The following is a 15,797-nucleotide window of genomic DNA, read 5'->3' on the forward strand; positions in this document are numbered from 1 at the left end:
CTGGCTCACTTGGACATCTTCCTGCGCCTGCGCTCCTCGGCCTTGGCCTTCTGGGCAGAAGTCAGGCTCTCCGCTTCCGCCAGGTTGTCCACCGCGATGGCCAGGAAGACGTTGAGCAGGATGTCTGGGGCCGCCTGCTAAGGAGCTCGGGTGGTGGGGTCTTTGGGTCCCTCTGACAGAGCTGCCCCGCGGGAGGGCACAGGCCTGGGGGTGGGACCTTAGGGCAGGCAGCCTGCAGGGGGCCCATGATGGGCCCCCATCCACTGTGGCCTTTGAACACTGTTCCTTTCCGGCCCAGGAGTGACCCCAGCTCCTGTGCTGGCTGTGGGGGTAGTGGGCCCCGCAAGGGGAGGGGAGTCACACAGGCTCAGGGCAGGGTTCGTCCCTCCCTTCCCTGCAGGCATCAGTCCCCAGGGGCATGGCCAGCTCTCATGTCCCGTCTCCCCCGCCCCTGCACCTGCCCACGCTCAAACCCCCTGGGTCCCTGGGTTCTTGCTGCCTGCCCCCAACCTCTGGCCCTGACTGTCCCACCACGTTCATGGCTCCTCAGCAGAGCCCGTCCTTCCTGTTCCAGGTCTGCTTCTTCTTGGGACCGATTCATCCCTCATCACCTGTGCTTCCCTGCTGGAAGCACCATCCTGCAGCCGTACCCATGAAGCTACCTGCCAGTCCTATCTCCCCACCCAGTGAGCACCAGTGCACCCCCACGGGGGCCTGGGCACCCTGCCCCCCACTGTAAGCCCAGCCCCCTCCCCAGGCTCTGCCTGCTCCCTGCTTCTGTCCGGTGGGGGGAGGGGGATACAGTTGCCGCAGACGAAGAGGATGATGAAATAGATGCAAACGAGCACGCCGGGGTAGGATGGGCCGCCATAGGCCATGATGCCATTGTACATGACCGAGTTCCAGTCCTCCCCTGTCAGCACCTGCCGGGACGAGGCACAGAGGGACTAGAGCATCTTCTCTGGGGACTGCCTTGGCTTTTTTTTTTTTTTTTGTCTCTTTAGGGCCACACCCGTGGCATATGGAGGTTCCCAGGGTAGAGATCAAATCAGAGCTGTAGCTACCAGCCTATACCACAGCCATAGCAACACGGGATCCAAGCCACATCTGTGACCTACACTACAGCCCCTGGCAACGCCGGATCCCCAACCCACTGAGCAAGGCCAGGGATTGAACCCACAACCTCATGGATACCAGTCAGATTTGTTAACCACTGAGCCACAATGGCAACTTCAGGTCCGCCTTGTCTGAAAGTCCCCTCCCACCTCTGCAGCTGCCCCCAGACCTGTCCTCTCGTCGTCATCCCCGCACAGGGTGAAAGTCCCTGTTCTCCTCAACTTCATCAAAAACCTCGCTGCTGGTTCTTCTGGGCCGAGGGGTTTGGTGGTGGGGTCACGGCTTCCCCACACTCTGTTCCTAATGCCCAGGCTTAACTGTGCTGCTCCCGTGGCACCCCCTGTCCCTCCAGCCCCTCCAGCTGCCACAAAGAACATGAACGGTCAGGTGCCTTGAAAGACACCAAGTCCGAGCAGCTGGGGTTGGGTGGAAGACAGAGGGTGTGCCAGGTGGCAGGCCAGCCTTTTGGCAGAGTGCCCTTCCCGCTGGCAATTAGAGGAGGGTCCCCTGAGCAGTGGCTGTGACAAGAGGAGCGTCTCTAGCTTGGGGCAGCTCCCCAGGGAGGCGGCTATGGCCCTAAGTGCCTGGGAAGTCCAGGCGCATTCCCTTAGGTGGCGTTAGTGAGCACTGGCTGAGCTGTGTCTCTGCAGGATGTGCTTTGTGTGTCCCTCTGGGGCTTTCACTGTGGGGAGGGACGGGCCACCTTGTGACCTTGGGCTCAGAGATACCGTCAGCACATGGAAGAGAAAGCTGCCACCCACCAACCCCTTCACTCATGCACTGTTGTCCTACTGTGGGCCAGCACTCTGCTGGGGCAGGGATGAGGACAAATAGGACACACTGGGCACAGCACCCAGGCTCTGGAGCCTGGAGGAGACAGACAGGCAGGAGACAGACAGGGGATGCGGTGGTGGGGAAGGGGGGTTGCGGAGAGGGACATTGGATCAGAGAAGGCTTCCTGGAGGAGGTGGTGCCTGCCTTGATCTCAGAGGGGGGAGAAGCAGGCTCTGGCCCTCTGGCACAGCCTACCTGGAAGACGCTGATGAGGGCCTGCGGGAAGTTGTCGAAGTTGCTGCGCCGCACCTCTGTGTCCTCAAAGTCGTACCTGCCCCCGAAGAGCTGCATGCCCAGCAGGGCACAGATGATGATGAAGAGGAAGAGCAGCAGCAGCAGGGAGGCGATGGAGCGGATGGAGTTGAGCAAGGACGCCACCAGGTTGCTCAGAGACGTCCAGTACCTGCAGGAGGGGGGCGGCCCCCACCGGGGTTCCTGAGGCTGGGGGGCTGCAGGGAGGGAGGCTGGGGCTGTGGGACGCAGGGGAAGGGGCTGCCTGGATCTCAGGGGGTGCCCAGCTTCCTTCGCCATAGCTCATAGCTCATTTCATTCTGTTTAGTAGGATGAGGGCAGTTTAGCTTCTGCTGCCACGAGACTACAAACCCCACGAGGGGAAGGAGCATTCTTGGCTGTGCATCCTGAGCTCCCGTGCCCAGCGCAGCCCAGCTCAGGCGATGATCCCATACCCCCTTCTCTGCTCCCCCTACTTCTCCTCCCCCACTTCATCTTCCTTTCCTCCCTCCCTCCCTCTCCCAGTCTCATCTTCCTCCTCCTCCTCCCTCTTTTCCACACCCCCTCGTTGAACCATGGCCATAGCCCATGGCAAGAGGTAGGAGAGCAGTAGAGAGAAGCTGGAAGAGGAAGGTCCCTCCTCTTGCTGAGCCGGAGGTGACCTCTAGGGGGCGGGGCAGAGCGGGGGCACGGGGCGCTCACTTGGTGATCTTGAAGATCCTGAGGAGGCGGATGCAGCGCAGCACCGAGATGCCCAGGGGCGTCATGACACCCGACTCCACCAGCAGGATCTCCAGGATGCCGCTGCACACGACGAAGCAGTCGAAGCGATTGAAGATGGACATGAAGTACTGGCGCAGGCCCAGCCCGTACATCTTCATCAGCATCTCCACCGTGAACAGGGACAGCAGCACCCGGTTGGCCACGTCTGCGGGGTGGCCACGCGGCTCAGTGCCACCCTCCCTCCCCGTCCTGCCCCGACCCCCTCCCCACGTTTCCAAGGCAACCTACCCTCCAAATCCAGTAAAACCTGGTGAATTTTCACCATTGAAGGGACAATCTAGGTTTCTGAGAAGCTAAACCACCCTGTCTTCGGCAAACACACCCCTCCTCTCCCCACCCACCATCCCGCCAGCATCTTAACCTTGTTTCCCTGGGATCCTCCTAGAAGCATGGGCACTGGTGAGCAGCCTCTTGCTTTTTCAAATATTCTTTCCTTGGCTTCCCGGACACCACATCCTTCTGGACTTCTCCTGTGCCCCCTTTGCAGGTGTACCCCCTAGCTCCCCCTGAGTGCTGGACTTGGCTGTGTATATGAGTACACGCTGTCCTTTGGGGAGCTAGTGATGTCTAGTATCATTGGTCATGCCTACCAATACTCTAGATTTTAATTCTTCAACCCAGACCTCGCCACTGAGTCCCAGACCTACTTTCCTTCTGCCTTCTCAACATCTCATTGGGATGTCTCAAAGGCACCTTCAATGAACATGCCCAAGACTAAGCTGATGGGAACTGGCCATCTTCCTTCCACCCCAAATACCTGGTCACTGACAGCCTTCCCCATCTCAGCAAGGGGAACTACAATCCATTTATCTGTGTGGATCAGGAAACTCAAACTCATCTCTGACTCCTCTCAGTGGGCAGTGTTCACATCTTGCCCACATTCAGTCGTGGACAATGCATTGGCAATACTTGACACATTCGGGGGCTCTCAAGAAGATTGGTTACAAGGAATGAATGGATGGATGGGTGGATGGATGGATAATGGATAGATGGGTGGATGGGTGGATGGATGAATAATGGATGGATGGATGATGGGTGGATGGATGGATGATGGAAGGATGGATGAATGGGTGGATGGATGGGTGGATGGATGATGGGTGGATGGATGGATAATGGGTGGATGGATGAATGGATAATGAATGGATGGATGGGTGGATGGATGGATAATGGATAGATGGATGGATGGGTGGATGGATAATGGAAGGACGAATAGATGGATGGATACATAGATGCCTGGATTTGATCTGTAGTTTCCTATCTCCTTCTCATAGAAAAACACAGTCTTCTTTTCTAGCTCTTTTCCTTCTTTTAATCTCTGCCATCATGTTAAACATAGAGTCTTCCTTGCTGTTCTACTCTCAGGCCCTTGGGGTCACTAGCTCCTGTTGGTCATGCTGGTCACTCTTCTTAGAGTGGCCCTGCCCTTTATCTGGTTGGCAGTTCTTTTGCAAGCCCATCTTTGGGAGACACTTTTCCCTGGAGGAATTCTGTCTGCCTTGGTGGGAAAGTGGCCTTAAAGGGTGGGTCACATTCGCTTCCACTGGGTGCCCTTGGGGTTTCACTTGTGTCCCCCGAGGCTTTGATGTTCCTTGGTCCTGCCTTTAGGATCCCTGTACCACAAGGGATGTGCAAGCTGGACCCCACACCTGCACAGGCAGAGACTGGATTTTGATGTTTCCTTTGAGATGCTTTTCCTTCCTCCAGAGCCACCAGAGGGAGAAGCTCCCCAGCTGTCCCCGGACATGAGCAGCGAGATTGTTATATCCTCACCTGGGGCAGCCCCCACTCCTCTAGCCCAGGCTCTGTGTGGTGGTCAGCCCAGCCCCACCTCTGCAGATCCTGGGCCCTGTCTCCTGTTCTGTGTGGGTGTTCAGCCCTCCTTTGGGGTCTAGATCTAGAATGTTCTTGGAGGTCAGCTCACGAGCCCCTGCTGCAGCTCCAAGTTGCTTCTTCATTTCTGCCACCAGAGACCTCCTTTTCTCTCTTTGGAATTCTGCTATCATGGCTTAGGCAGTGCTTGGAGGGACAGGGGACAGGTTTCTTTACTCCTGGTCACCATCCGGAGCTCCCCATGCAAGGATCCCCTGCTACAGGGACCCGCTGACTGATCAACCTCCCACACGGTCCACAAGAACTTGAGTCTGATCATATTCCGTTCCTGCTTCTAACTCTTCCTCAGCTTCCCAGTGGCTGCAGTTTAAAGTCCTGACACTTCACCGAAGTGTGTGAGCAAACACAGCCGCCGGCTCTCAGTCACACACCAAGTTCTGTGGCTCCTGGGTTCAGTGCCCTGCCCTATGTCCCCACATCTTTGCATCTGCTGCTCTTTCCATGGGAATTCCCTCCACCCTTGACAAGGGTGGGGCTTGTCTACCCAGTCTTTAAAATTCACAGAGTTCCAACCTCTCCTCCATCATTTTTTTGTTGTTGTTGTCTTTTTAGGGCCGCACCTGCAGCATATGGAAGTTTCCAGGCGAGGGGTTGAATCGGAGCTACAACTGCTGGCCTACACCACAGCCACAGCAATGCAAGATCCAAGCCACATCTGTGACCTACACCACAGCTCATGGCCATGCCGGTTCCTTAACCCACTTGAGTGAGGCAAGGGATCGAACCTGTGTCCTCGTGGATACTAGTCAAATTCCTTTCCGCTGAGTCACAACGGGAATTTCCTTTTCTTTTTTTCTTTTTTCTTTTTTTTTTTTTTTTCATTTTTAGTCGCCTCACAGCACATGGAGCTCCCGGTTCAGGGATCAGATCCAAGCTGCAGTTATGATTTTTGCCACAGCTGCGGCAACGCCAGATCCTTTAACCCCCTGTGCCCGGCTGGGGATCGGACCTTCGTCCTGGTGCTGCAGTGACACTGCCGATCCTGTTGTGCCACAGTGGGAACTCTTCCCCTCCATCACAGCCCTGCTTCTATCGACCTGATACCAGTAAGTAGAGTCTGTTTTCTTCTCTGGCTAACAAAGCCTCCGAGGGCAAGAGCCGTACGTTCCTCTCTGTGTATCTCAGGTTCTTTTCTCGGCCTTACATAGAGCATATGTGCAATAAATAGTTGGCAGATTACCGCTGTTTCTGAAGTAGAACTTGAACTTGGATGCACAAAGTGCTCAATTGCCGGTAATCTGTGCATCCAGGGTCTGTAACTGGAATCATTTGCCCAGACTCCTGGCAAGCAAGCTCCTGGTCCCCAAGTGGTGGTGTCCTTGTCCCCAGTCCCCAGTAATGTCATGAGGGGGAGAGTCCCACTGCCTAGAATTTCTAGAAAACAATGTCAGTATCTACTGACCTCTTCTTCAAAACCTGAGGTGCCCCCGGCTGGGCATCCACCGCATGTCTCACCTTGCAAGTGGGTCAACCAGAGAGGCTGGTGGTGGTGCTCCGAGGCGATGGACAGGGTGTTCAGGGCCACGATGAGGATGACCAGCCAGTAGAAGACCCTGGACTTCACCACCTCGTGGCACTTCCAGCGGAAGATGCGGTTCCACTGCCTCCAGTGGCGGCTGCGGAGGAGGTGGGGGGATGGGGCCAAGGTTACCTGGGGCCCCCACCTTCCCAAGGTTGCTTGCAGGGGGGCCGACTCCAGCCACACTTAGCCTGCCCACCCACTCCCTCCTCTGGCCACTCAGAGGAGCCAACAAGGCGAGCTGCAGAGGCAGACTGATTTCTTTTTGTCTTTTCTTTTTGTCTTTTGTCTTTTTAGGGCCACACCCACGGCATATGGAAGTTCCCAGGCTAGGGGCTGAATCAGAGCTACAGCTGCCAGCCTCCACCACAGCCACAGCCCCCCAGGATCTGAGCCCCGTCTGCAACTTACACCACAGCTCATGGCAACACCAGATCCTTAACCCATTGAACAAGGCCAGGGATTGAACCCACAACCTCATGGTTCCTAGTCGGATTCCTTAACCACTGAGCCACGACGGGAACTCCTGAGAAAGTCTTAAAAAAGAGGTTTATGTGTGTATAAAGTTGCCATCCATAGATCATTTTACAATAAAAATGTCAGTTACTAGTTTATACGTGGATCGTTTTCAATTATCCACCAAGCCCTGTGTGTGTGTTGGGCACTATTTTTGGCATCAAAGTGACCATGGTTAAATGAGAAACCCCACCATGCAAAAAGCGGAAACAAAACCAAAAAAACCTAGGGTGTGTGTTTGTGTGCACACCCATGTGTGAGCCCGTGTAAGAGAGATGAAAGCATAGAAGAGGCCTTGGAGGGATTCGAATCTGTTACCATGGTTACCTCTAGGAAGGGCAGCAGGGGAGGGGCCCTCATCTTTTCTTTGATGTATTTATTGTTGGGTCTTTCAAAACCACCATGAGGTATGAATTTGCAAAAGGAAGCAGCCCATCAATGAACACATGGTCCTCTTGAGACAAAGGCACCCGCGCTTCTAGCATCCATCCTGTCTGCAGCCCCCTGCCTGAGATGCTTCTGCTGCTTCTCTATAGCCCCAGCCTCCCCCTCCGGAGCAGAAGTTTTCAGGACTAATCACCCCCACCCCACCCCATCTCACCCCACCCCCGGCTCCCAGTTCCTGCCTTATGCAGAGTCTAAATAGGGCAGCTGCTGAGTGCCCTCTGATTGCACCAAGGGAAAGTGACCCAAAGCCACCTAGGGGAAGGTGGCCGCTTTAACTCTAAGTCTTGGGGAGCTGGGGGCTGGGAGGAGCGGGAGCTGGGCTGGTACTCACACAAACTGGATGATTTTGTTCAAGCCCGCGATTTCATAGAGGCTCTCGGTGTCGGAGCCACCTTCATCTGAAGTCAGCTTCCCTGGGGACAGAGAGGTACATACAGTTGGCCAGGCTTCTGGGTCCCTCTGGGCTGGACACACCTGGAAAGGGCCCACCTGTGACTGTGGGCCTGGTGGGCCTGAACCCCTCCCTCTGCGCTTTCCTGAGCTCCAGGTCCCCTGCATCTGCTGGGAGGGAGGGTTACAAGGGACAGCTCAGAAATTTGGTCCTTTGCATTCTGGGAGGGCCTTGTGCCCAGATGGCGCCCCCATCGCCAGGTGTCAGGCACACCCTCTAAGGCCAGGACTATCTCATCTGCGAAGTGGTGATGTTGTCACTTCCCCAGGAACCCAGGACACAGGGGGAGGGTCAGATGGGGAAGTGCCTCTCCGGGTGCCAAGTGCCAGGGCAGCTCTGGTGGGGGGGGGGTGCTGTCCGTGACCCGCAGTAGCCACCTTCTCTCAGGTCGTCCACATCCATGACTTCGCCCTGTGTGACCCAGCTCAGGTAGCCCCGGAGGTCCTCCTCCAGCTGCTGCTTCTCCCTCAACTTCTGGAAGGTTCCCCTGGACTTGGCCTTCTCCCGCTCCTTGGTGAACTCTCTGCAGGAAGAGCGGGTGGGGAGAGTGATGCTTCTGAGACGAGGGGGCTCATTCCAGGCTAGACGTGCACCTCCCTCTGGCCCGGCTGTCACCTGGGGTCCAGGGACCCTTTGAGGTGGCTGAGGGATAGCCCCTGTCCCCCTCATCAGCCCTGCCCTCTGGGACCCAGGCCACTCCTGCATCTCTTCTCATCCCGGCTCATTTCTCCTTCCTTGTTTTGGGTGACATTGGACATGGGCTTAGTGACACACCATCCATTGCTTTCAGAATCGGTCCTGGGACCTCTGCCCTCCCCTGTTGCCCCGACCTGTTCGGCTGCCTGGGGATTTGAGTTCTACTTCCAGACTGAAGGCCTGGGGGAATGCTCCTGGGTCTAGAAGCAACCAGCAGCAAGGAAAGGAACACAAGGTCCCCCATGGGTCAGCGAGCCTTCACAGCAGCAGAGGCGGCCCTGGGCACCCAAGCAGGGTGGATGGGGATCCAGCTGGGCAGGGCTCCCTGGGGCAGGGGCCAGGTCTGCTCTTCACCATTTTGTGCCCTGGCCCCTTTGGTGGTCCCAGGAAGCCTATGTTGTAAGATGCTCAAAATAAAACCACAGCCTGACAAAGGAATGGATTTCAGGAAAGTGTGGCTATTGAAATACAAAGAAATTGTGATAATATATACGCTTCTTTTAAAAAAAATTTTTTTCTGCTTTTTAGGGCCACACCTGCAGCAGAGGCTAGGGGTTGAATCGGAGCTATAGCTGCCGGCTTACCCCACAGCCACAGCCACGTGGGATCCGAGCCACATCTGCGACCTACCCCATAGCTCATGGCAATTCCAGATCCTTAACCCACTGAGCGAGGCCAGGGATGGAACATGCTTCCTCATGGAGCCTGTTCAGATTCATTTCTGCTTCACCACAAAGAGGACTCCTATATTTGCTTCTTTCTTTTTCTTTTTTTTTTAAATTTTATTAAAGTTGATTTACAACATTCTGTCAATCTCTGCTGTATAGCAGCTAACCCAGTTATACACATATATACATTCCTTTTCTCATGATATTTTTCATCCATCATGTTCCATTACAAGAGATTGGATATAGCTCCCTGTGCTGTACAGCGGGATCTCATTGCATATCCATTCTAAAGGCAATAGTTTGTGGAGTTCCTGCTGTGGTGCAATGGTTAACAAATCTGATCAGGAACCATGAGGTTGCGGGTTTGGTCCCTGGCCTTGCTCAGTGGGTTAAGGATCCGGTGTTGCCGTGAGCTGTGGTGTAGGTTGCAGACGCAGCTTGGATCCCATGTTGCTGTGGCTCTGGAGTAGGCCAGTGGTTACAGCTCTGATTCCACCCCTAGCCTGGGAACCTCCGTATGCCGCCGGAGCAGCCCTAGAAAAGGCAAAAAGACAAAAAATAAATAAATAAATAAATGCAATAGTTTGCATCTACCAACCCCATTTATAGCCGCACCTGCAGCATATGGAAGTTCTTGGGCTAGGGGTTGAATAGGAGCTGCAGGCCTATTCTGCAGCCACAGCCACAGCCACAGCCACACCAGATCCTTAACCCACTGAGCAAGACCAGGGATTAAACCTGTGTCTCAAGGACACTGTGTCGGGTTTTAAGCCACTGAGCCACAACGGGAACTCCTGTATGTGCTTCTTTGTTAATTCATTAATTAGCAAGATGTAGTCGCAAGTCTAATAACTATCACAATTTCAAAGCAGTGTTCTTTGCAACAATTGTCATTCGTATTGGGACAAGTCGCTGGCAGTGCTGCTGCCACTGTGGCTTGCTGCCTGCATTCTTCATGAAAGGAAAAGGCAAATTTCAGTGAGAGTTAATACAAATAAAGATCAAGTTCTTCCCATCCAAGTCCCCAGACCCCTGGATTGTGTGTCCAGCGCTTGGGATTCTGGAGTGGATGATGGCAAGGCGGAAGGGGGCTGATGGCCACTCCAGGCTGCCCGCTGCGGCTGGGGCGGAGCCGTCACAGGAAGAACGGCTCTTAGTAATGACGACCATGAGTATTTAGTGCCTATGATGTGCTGGACCCTGTTCAAAGTGCTTTATAGATATTAATTCATGTAATCCTCCCTGCGAAACAGGAACTGAATTATTCCTATGTGACAGATAAGACCCAGAAAGGTTAGGTAATGAGGCACAGGTCACATAGCCACCAAGCAGTAATGCAAGGGTTTAAACTTGGGCCCTCTTGCTCATGAGAATGTGTGCTCAACCCAAAGGCCAGGCTCAGGGCTGAGCCCTAGCCCAGCCCAGCCCGTGCAGGAACAGGAGGCTGGGATCCTGGGGGCTTCATGCAGGGGATGGAAGGAAGAGAGGATGGGAAAAGCCTTGGGGAGAAGAGAGAAAAGGGATGAGTGGGGGGGGGGGCTCCTGCTCTCCTCCTTGCTAACGGGGAGCATGTCCTGGGCTAAAGGGGACCCAGGGAGGAGTGGGGTTCTAAGCCACATCTCCCCCTCCCCCTCTTCTTCCCTCTCCCAGCTGCCTCTGAGCCCCTTACCCGCTCAGGACGCCCAGCACCAGGTTGAGGATGAAGAAGGAGCCCAGCAGGATGAGGGTGACAAAGTAGATCCAGGGCCACTCGTTTCCAATGGCATCGTTGACCTGGTCCAGATGCAGGTGTGAGTCCCACCCCCAACACAAGGAACCCCTTCTCAAACCAGCCCCTCACCGCACCTGACCCCAGAGGCAAGGAAAGAGGCCCTCTGGTCCCAGGAGGGAGCCTCTTCTAGCCAGAGGACCTGGGACAGCAGCCTTGCTGGTGGCTCCCTTCCTCCGTCCTGGCTCCCTGTCCTGCCCTGTCCTGAAGACCAAGCCTCCAGTCGGCTCCTTTACAGGCGAGATTTTTCAAAGTAGAAGAAACACTAAAAAGCCACGGTCTGCGCTTGGCCGGCTCCTTCAGGAACCACCTCTGTGACCAAGTCGCGCTCGGCCTCTCTGAGCACTGTCCCCTCTGCCTCCTGGGGTGAGGATATGAGCTGGTGCCTCACAGGCTGGTCACAGGTGAGATAACACCCCCCCCCCACAGCCCTTGGAAATATTTAATTAGTATCATCATCCCGTCATTAGCATGATGAGAACTGGTCATGCTAATTCCTTCATATTTGCAAAGCATTTGGCAGGTTTACAAAATTCCCCCGAGGGCAGTGTCTCCCCTGTGGCTGGAGCCTCAGATTTCAGCCAGGTGGATTAAAGGTTGATTCTTGGCTCTGTCTCTCATCCGTCCAACAGTGGCCGAGTTACTGAACCTCTCTGAGCCTCAGTTTCCTTATCTGGAAAGTGGGATTCATGCCTTCCATTGTTGGCGGAGCAAATAAGAAATGCCACCAAACTCTTAGTAACACCAAATAAGTAACCTTCACCAGGAAGAGAGCTTCTGCAGCATTGAGTGTGTTACTGCGGTAACTCAGTTAATCCCGCACTAACCATCATAACTACCCTATGATGCAGCTAGTATTTTTATGGTATAGATGGGGAACCTGATGTCCAATAGTATTTTTACGGGGAAGCAGTCTGGTCCAGCAGCAAGAAGAGACTCAGAGGGCCCTTCCTCCCTCAGGAAATCTGAGACTCTGGGCCAGGAGGAGTGAGCCACCCAGAGCCAAGCTTAGGGAGAAGTTAGGAATTGAGACCAGAACCCAGGGAGCGCCTGGCGTCCATCCCCACCCAATCTCCGGGCTGCGCTCGGCAGGTGGTACCTTGGGGCCCCGCCCAGAAGATGGGGGGTAGGGGGGTGGGGAGGGGAAGCAGCAGACCCTCAGCCTGGGACGGCAGGCCCGCCCGCTCCTGGCAAGCCCCAGACCCACCCAGTAGAGGACGTCGGTCCAGCCCTCCATGGTGATACACTGGTACACGGTGAGCATGGAGAAGCCGAAGTTGTCGAAGTGGGTGATGCCGTGGTTGGGGCCCGGCCAGCCGCCCCGGCACTCACTGCCGTTGATGGTACAGGGGCGTCCCGAGCCCGTCCGGGCGCAGGGCGACGGCTTCTCGTTCTCCACAGTAGCCACGATATCTGTGGGTGGGCGGAGGGCAGGTGAGCCCCGGGCAAAGCCTGGTAGGGGGGGTGGGTGGAGGAAGGGTCTGGACAACAGTTTGAAGCGGGAATGATGGGCCTAAGATGCCCCCGGCAGACCCGACAGCACTGCGGGAGAGCGTGGTATAGATGACAGTAGGCTGCGGTGAGGACACGGCCACGGCTGCGGATAGGGGTATGGTTAGGGTACAGCCAGCGGGCAGTAGCTCGGACCCTGGGCCTCTCAGGAGGCGCGGCTTTTAGAACCGCAGCTCCTGAAGCAGGTGTGATTGAACCCACAGAGCTTTGGAAAAGGAGGCAGCGCCTGGCTGGGCGGAGCTGTGGGCGGAGTTGTGGGCGGGGCCTCTGCCGTCGCTCCAGCGTCCATCCAGGATACTGAAACCAGGGCACCCCTGGGGCTGGGATGTGCTGGACAGACGTCCAGCTTCGGGGCAGGTCTGCCTTAGCATCCAGGGAACCCCTGCATGATGCTCTTATTGTCCCTAAAATCCTGCCATTTGGATGACATCCTGGGTCCCTTTTCTCCCAGGCAAGTGCAAATGGCAATTCCGGCGGATCCCAAACCGCCTGCATCTTAATCCACGGGTGGCCAGAGAGCCCAGACAGTGCCCTTATCTGGGGCAGGGGTGCCTCAGAGCAAACTTTGCCCCGGCCCCTGCTGCTCACTCCCCTTGACCGTGGACCCTGGACAGGAGTTTCCCCCCAATCTCCTTTGTCCCCAGGTCCGCGGGTGTGGGAACAACCGCCTGATCCTGGGGGCTTCTGGTGGCTGGGGTGGACCCCCTTGGAGACACCCCAGGAGCCCTCCTGGAGCCCAGCCCAGGCAGCTCACCCGTTCCAATGAAATAGCAGGTCTTATGCATCTTGCCCTTGAAGAGCTCCAGCCCGATGATGGCATAGATAATGACCATGAAGAGCACAAGCAGGGCGATGTGGAACAGCGGCAGCATGGCCTTGAAGATGGAGTTGAGGACCACCTGCAGGCCTGTGGGGGAAGGGCAGGGAGGGCTCATCTCCCCTCTGGGTCTCCTGGCCCTCCCAGAGAGAGGGGCCAAAACCTGGGGTGGGGAGGGGGGGAGGGGGGAGGGGCCTGCCACGCACTGGGCACCCCGGACACCAGTCGGAGGGGTCTGAGCACGCGGAAAGCTCTCAGTGCCTTGACGTCCAAGCCAGCGCCTTTGCTGCTCAGCGGGGCTGTGTTGCTCTGGATGAGGTTGACCTGCTCCAGGATCACAGTGAAGACCCTACAGTGGACGAGAGGGAGGCCAGAGGGCCAGCGGGCAGCTAAGCCACTGCGCCAGGGGTCGAGGACCCTGGGTCCCCTCCATGCACAAGGGACCTGTGGGAAGACCAGGCTGGGGCGGTAGGGGGCACGGATGATGCACTGGCTCTGATGTGGGGACCCCTGTCTGGGGATTTTAGAAAAGATCCTGAGGCCATGTTCTGGGCAGTGAGAAAGGTGGTGGGTCCATATGTGATGTCCACCCTGGGGCCGGAGAGGGTGCAGGGACGTGAGCCTCAGGCACCCCCGGTCAGGCCTGCAGGCTGCATACAGCTCCCCAGTGGCAGGTGCACTTGGTGGGCTGGTCTCCCTCAGCCACTCCCCCCCCCCCCCCCCCCCCGCCACACTGCTCTTCTGACAAAGCCCCTTGTGTTCCTGGCTCCCAATTGACTCAAATGGCCATTATCCTTTGAAGTCATCTCAAGTCCTTCTTAGGAACTACCCCCCCCCAGCCCTGCCCCTGAGCTGCACTGCGTGTGAGACAACGGTGCCCTGTGTGCACTTGATCTATACACACTGGCCTTGGCCTCCAGCCAGGGCAGTCCGTCCATCAGGGCAGAGGCTGATTCCCAGAATTCTCCTCTTTTCCCTGTTATGCCTAAAGCAGCACTGGACAATTAGCAGATGACAACTTAATTTTACTGAATCAAGGGCAGCAAGGGGGCCTTGGTTTATGTCCTGGCACTGCCACTGGCTAGCTGTGTGACCTTGGGTGAGGTGCTAGACTTCTCTGAGCCTTAGCGTCCTTAAATGGAGAACATAAGAGGATTGTTGGAAGAATCAGATGAGATGTTGCAGGCACAGCACAGAGTCAGTGCCTGATAAACGCTGCTGCTATAATTAGGTGGTGATTATTCAACACGACGTTATGGGCTCAGTCATGGACTCCCCCCCCCCACCGCCCAATTCATGTGCTGAAGCCCTCACTTCTGGGACCACAGAATGCGGCCGTATTTGGAGACAGGACTTTTAAAGAGGAAATGAAGTGAGAAGGAGCCAGTTAAAGTGAGCTCTAATTCAATCTGACTGGTGTCCTTAGAGGAAGATGAAATTCGATGCATACAGAGACACCAGGGGTGCGTGTGGATGGAGGAAGGACTGCTTAGGGACACAGCGAGAAGGCAGCCATCGGTAAGCCAAGGACAGGACCCTCCCAAGAAACTAGACCTGGCAACACCTTGACCTTGGACCCCCAGCCTCCAGAACTGCCAGGAAGTACACTGTTGTGGTTTTAGATCCTAGTCTGTGGCATCTGGTTATGGCCACCGAACAGGCTCCTACAGGTTACTAAACACCTGTTCTCAAGGATGCAAACAACAGGGAGTTTCTGTCATGGCTCAGTGGTTGACGAATCCGACTAGGAACCATGAGGTTGCCGGTTCGATCCCTGGCCTTGCTCAGTGGGTTAAGCATCTGGCGTTGCCATGAGCTGTGGTGTAGGTTGCAGACGTGGCTCAGATCCCGAGTTGCTGTGGCTCTGGTATAGGCCGGCGGCTACAGCTCTGATTAGATCCCTAGCTTGGGAACCTCCATATGCCGCGGGAGTGGCCCAAGAAATGGCAAAAAGACAAAAAAAAAAAAAAGGATGCAAACAACAGGTGCTCAATACAGGTCCACGGAATCTGAGCGTAGGTGATAGTCAAGGCTGAGAAACATATGAGCCCCCGGAAACGGCCAGGCCCTGGAACCACGCAGGCATTTGCAATTCCGTGTGATGAGAGCAGAATAGGACACTCGGAGTTCCCGTTGTGGCGCAGTGGTTAACGAATCCGACCAGGAACCATGAAGTTGCAGGTTCGATCCCTGCCCTTGCTCAGTGGGTTGACGATCCAGCCTTGCTGTGAGCTGTGGTGTAGGTTGCAGACGCGGCTTAGATCCGGCGTTGCTGTGGCCGTGGCGGAGGTTGGTGGCTACAGCTCCGATTGGACCCCTAGCCTAGGAACCTCCATGTGCTGTAGGAGCGGCCCAAGAAATGGCAAACACACACACACACACACACACACACACACACAAGAATAGGACACTGGCGGTGCCTGGGCGGGGGAGGCTGTGCCCGCTGTGCCCTCCCCCTCCCCCTGCTGCACCTGCGGGTTGCCCCGCCCCCAGTGACTCCACGTGGGGCCGTGGCCTGCACCACGCTGGGTCCCCTCCTGCCTCGGGAC

General features: G+C 56.0%; 1 protein-coding gene across 1 annotated transcript in view; it reads right to left on the minus strand.

The window, feature by feature from the left end:
* Window positions 1-15,797, minus strand: part of CACNA1S (calcium voltage-gated channel subunit alpha1 S) — a 64,868-nt gene that overhangs the window by 32,613 nt on the left and 16,458 nt on the right. The window contains 11 exon segments of the mRNA XM_047755042.1: window positions 10-124; window positions 803-923; window positions 2,146-2,353; window positions 2,884-3,109; window positions 6,310-6,470; window positions 7,668-7,749; window positions 8,165-8,310; window positions 10,821-10,924; window positions 12,127-12,332; window positions 13,186-13,338; window positions 13,455-13,597. Of these exon segments, the coding sequence (XP_047610998.1) occupies window positions 10-124; window positions 803-923; window positions 2,146-2,353; window positions 2,884-3,109; window positions 6,310-6,470; window positions 7,668-7,749; window positions 8,165-8,310; window positions 10,821-10,924; window positions 12,127-12,332; window positions 13,186-13,338; window positions 13,455-13,597 (1,665 nt within the window).

This window comes from Phacochoerus africanus, chromosome 12 (genome assembly GCF_016906955.1).
Source record: "Phacochoerus africanus isolate WHEZ1 chromosome 12, ROS_Pafr_v1, whole genome shotgun sequence".
Lineage (NCBI taxonomy): Eukaryota > Metazoa > Chordata > Mammalia > Artiodactyla > Suidae > Phacochoerus > Phacochoerus africanus.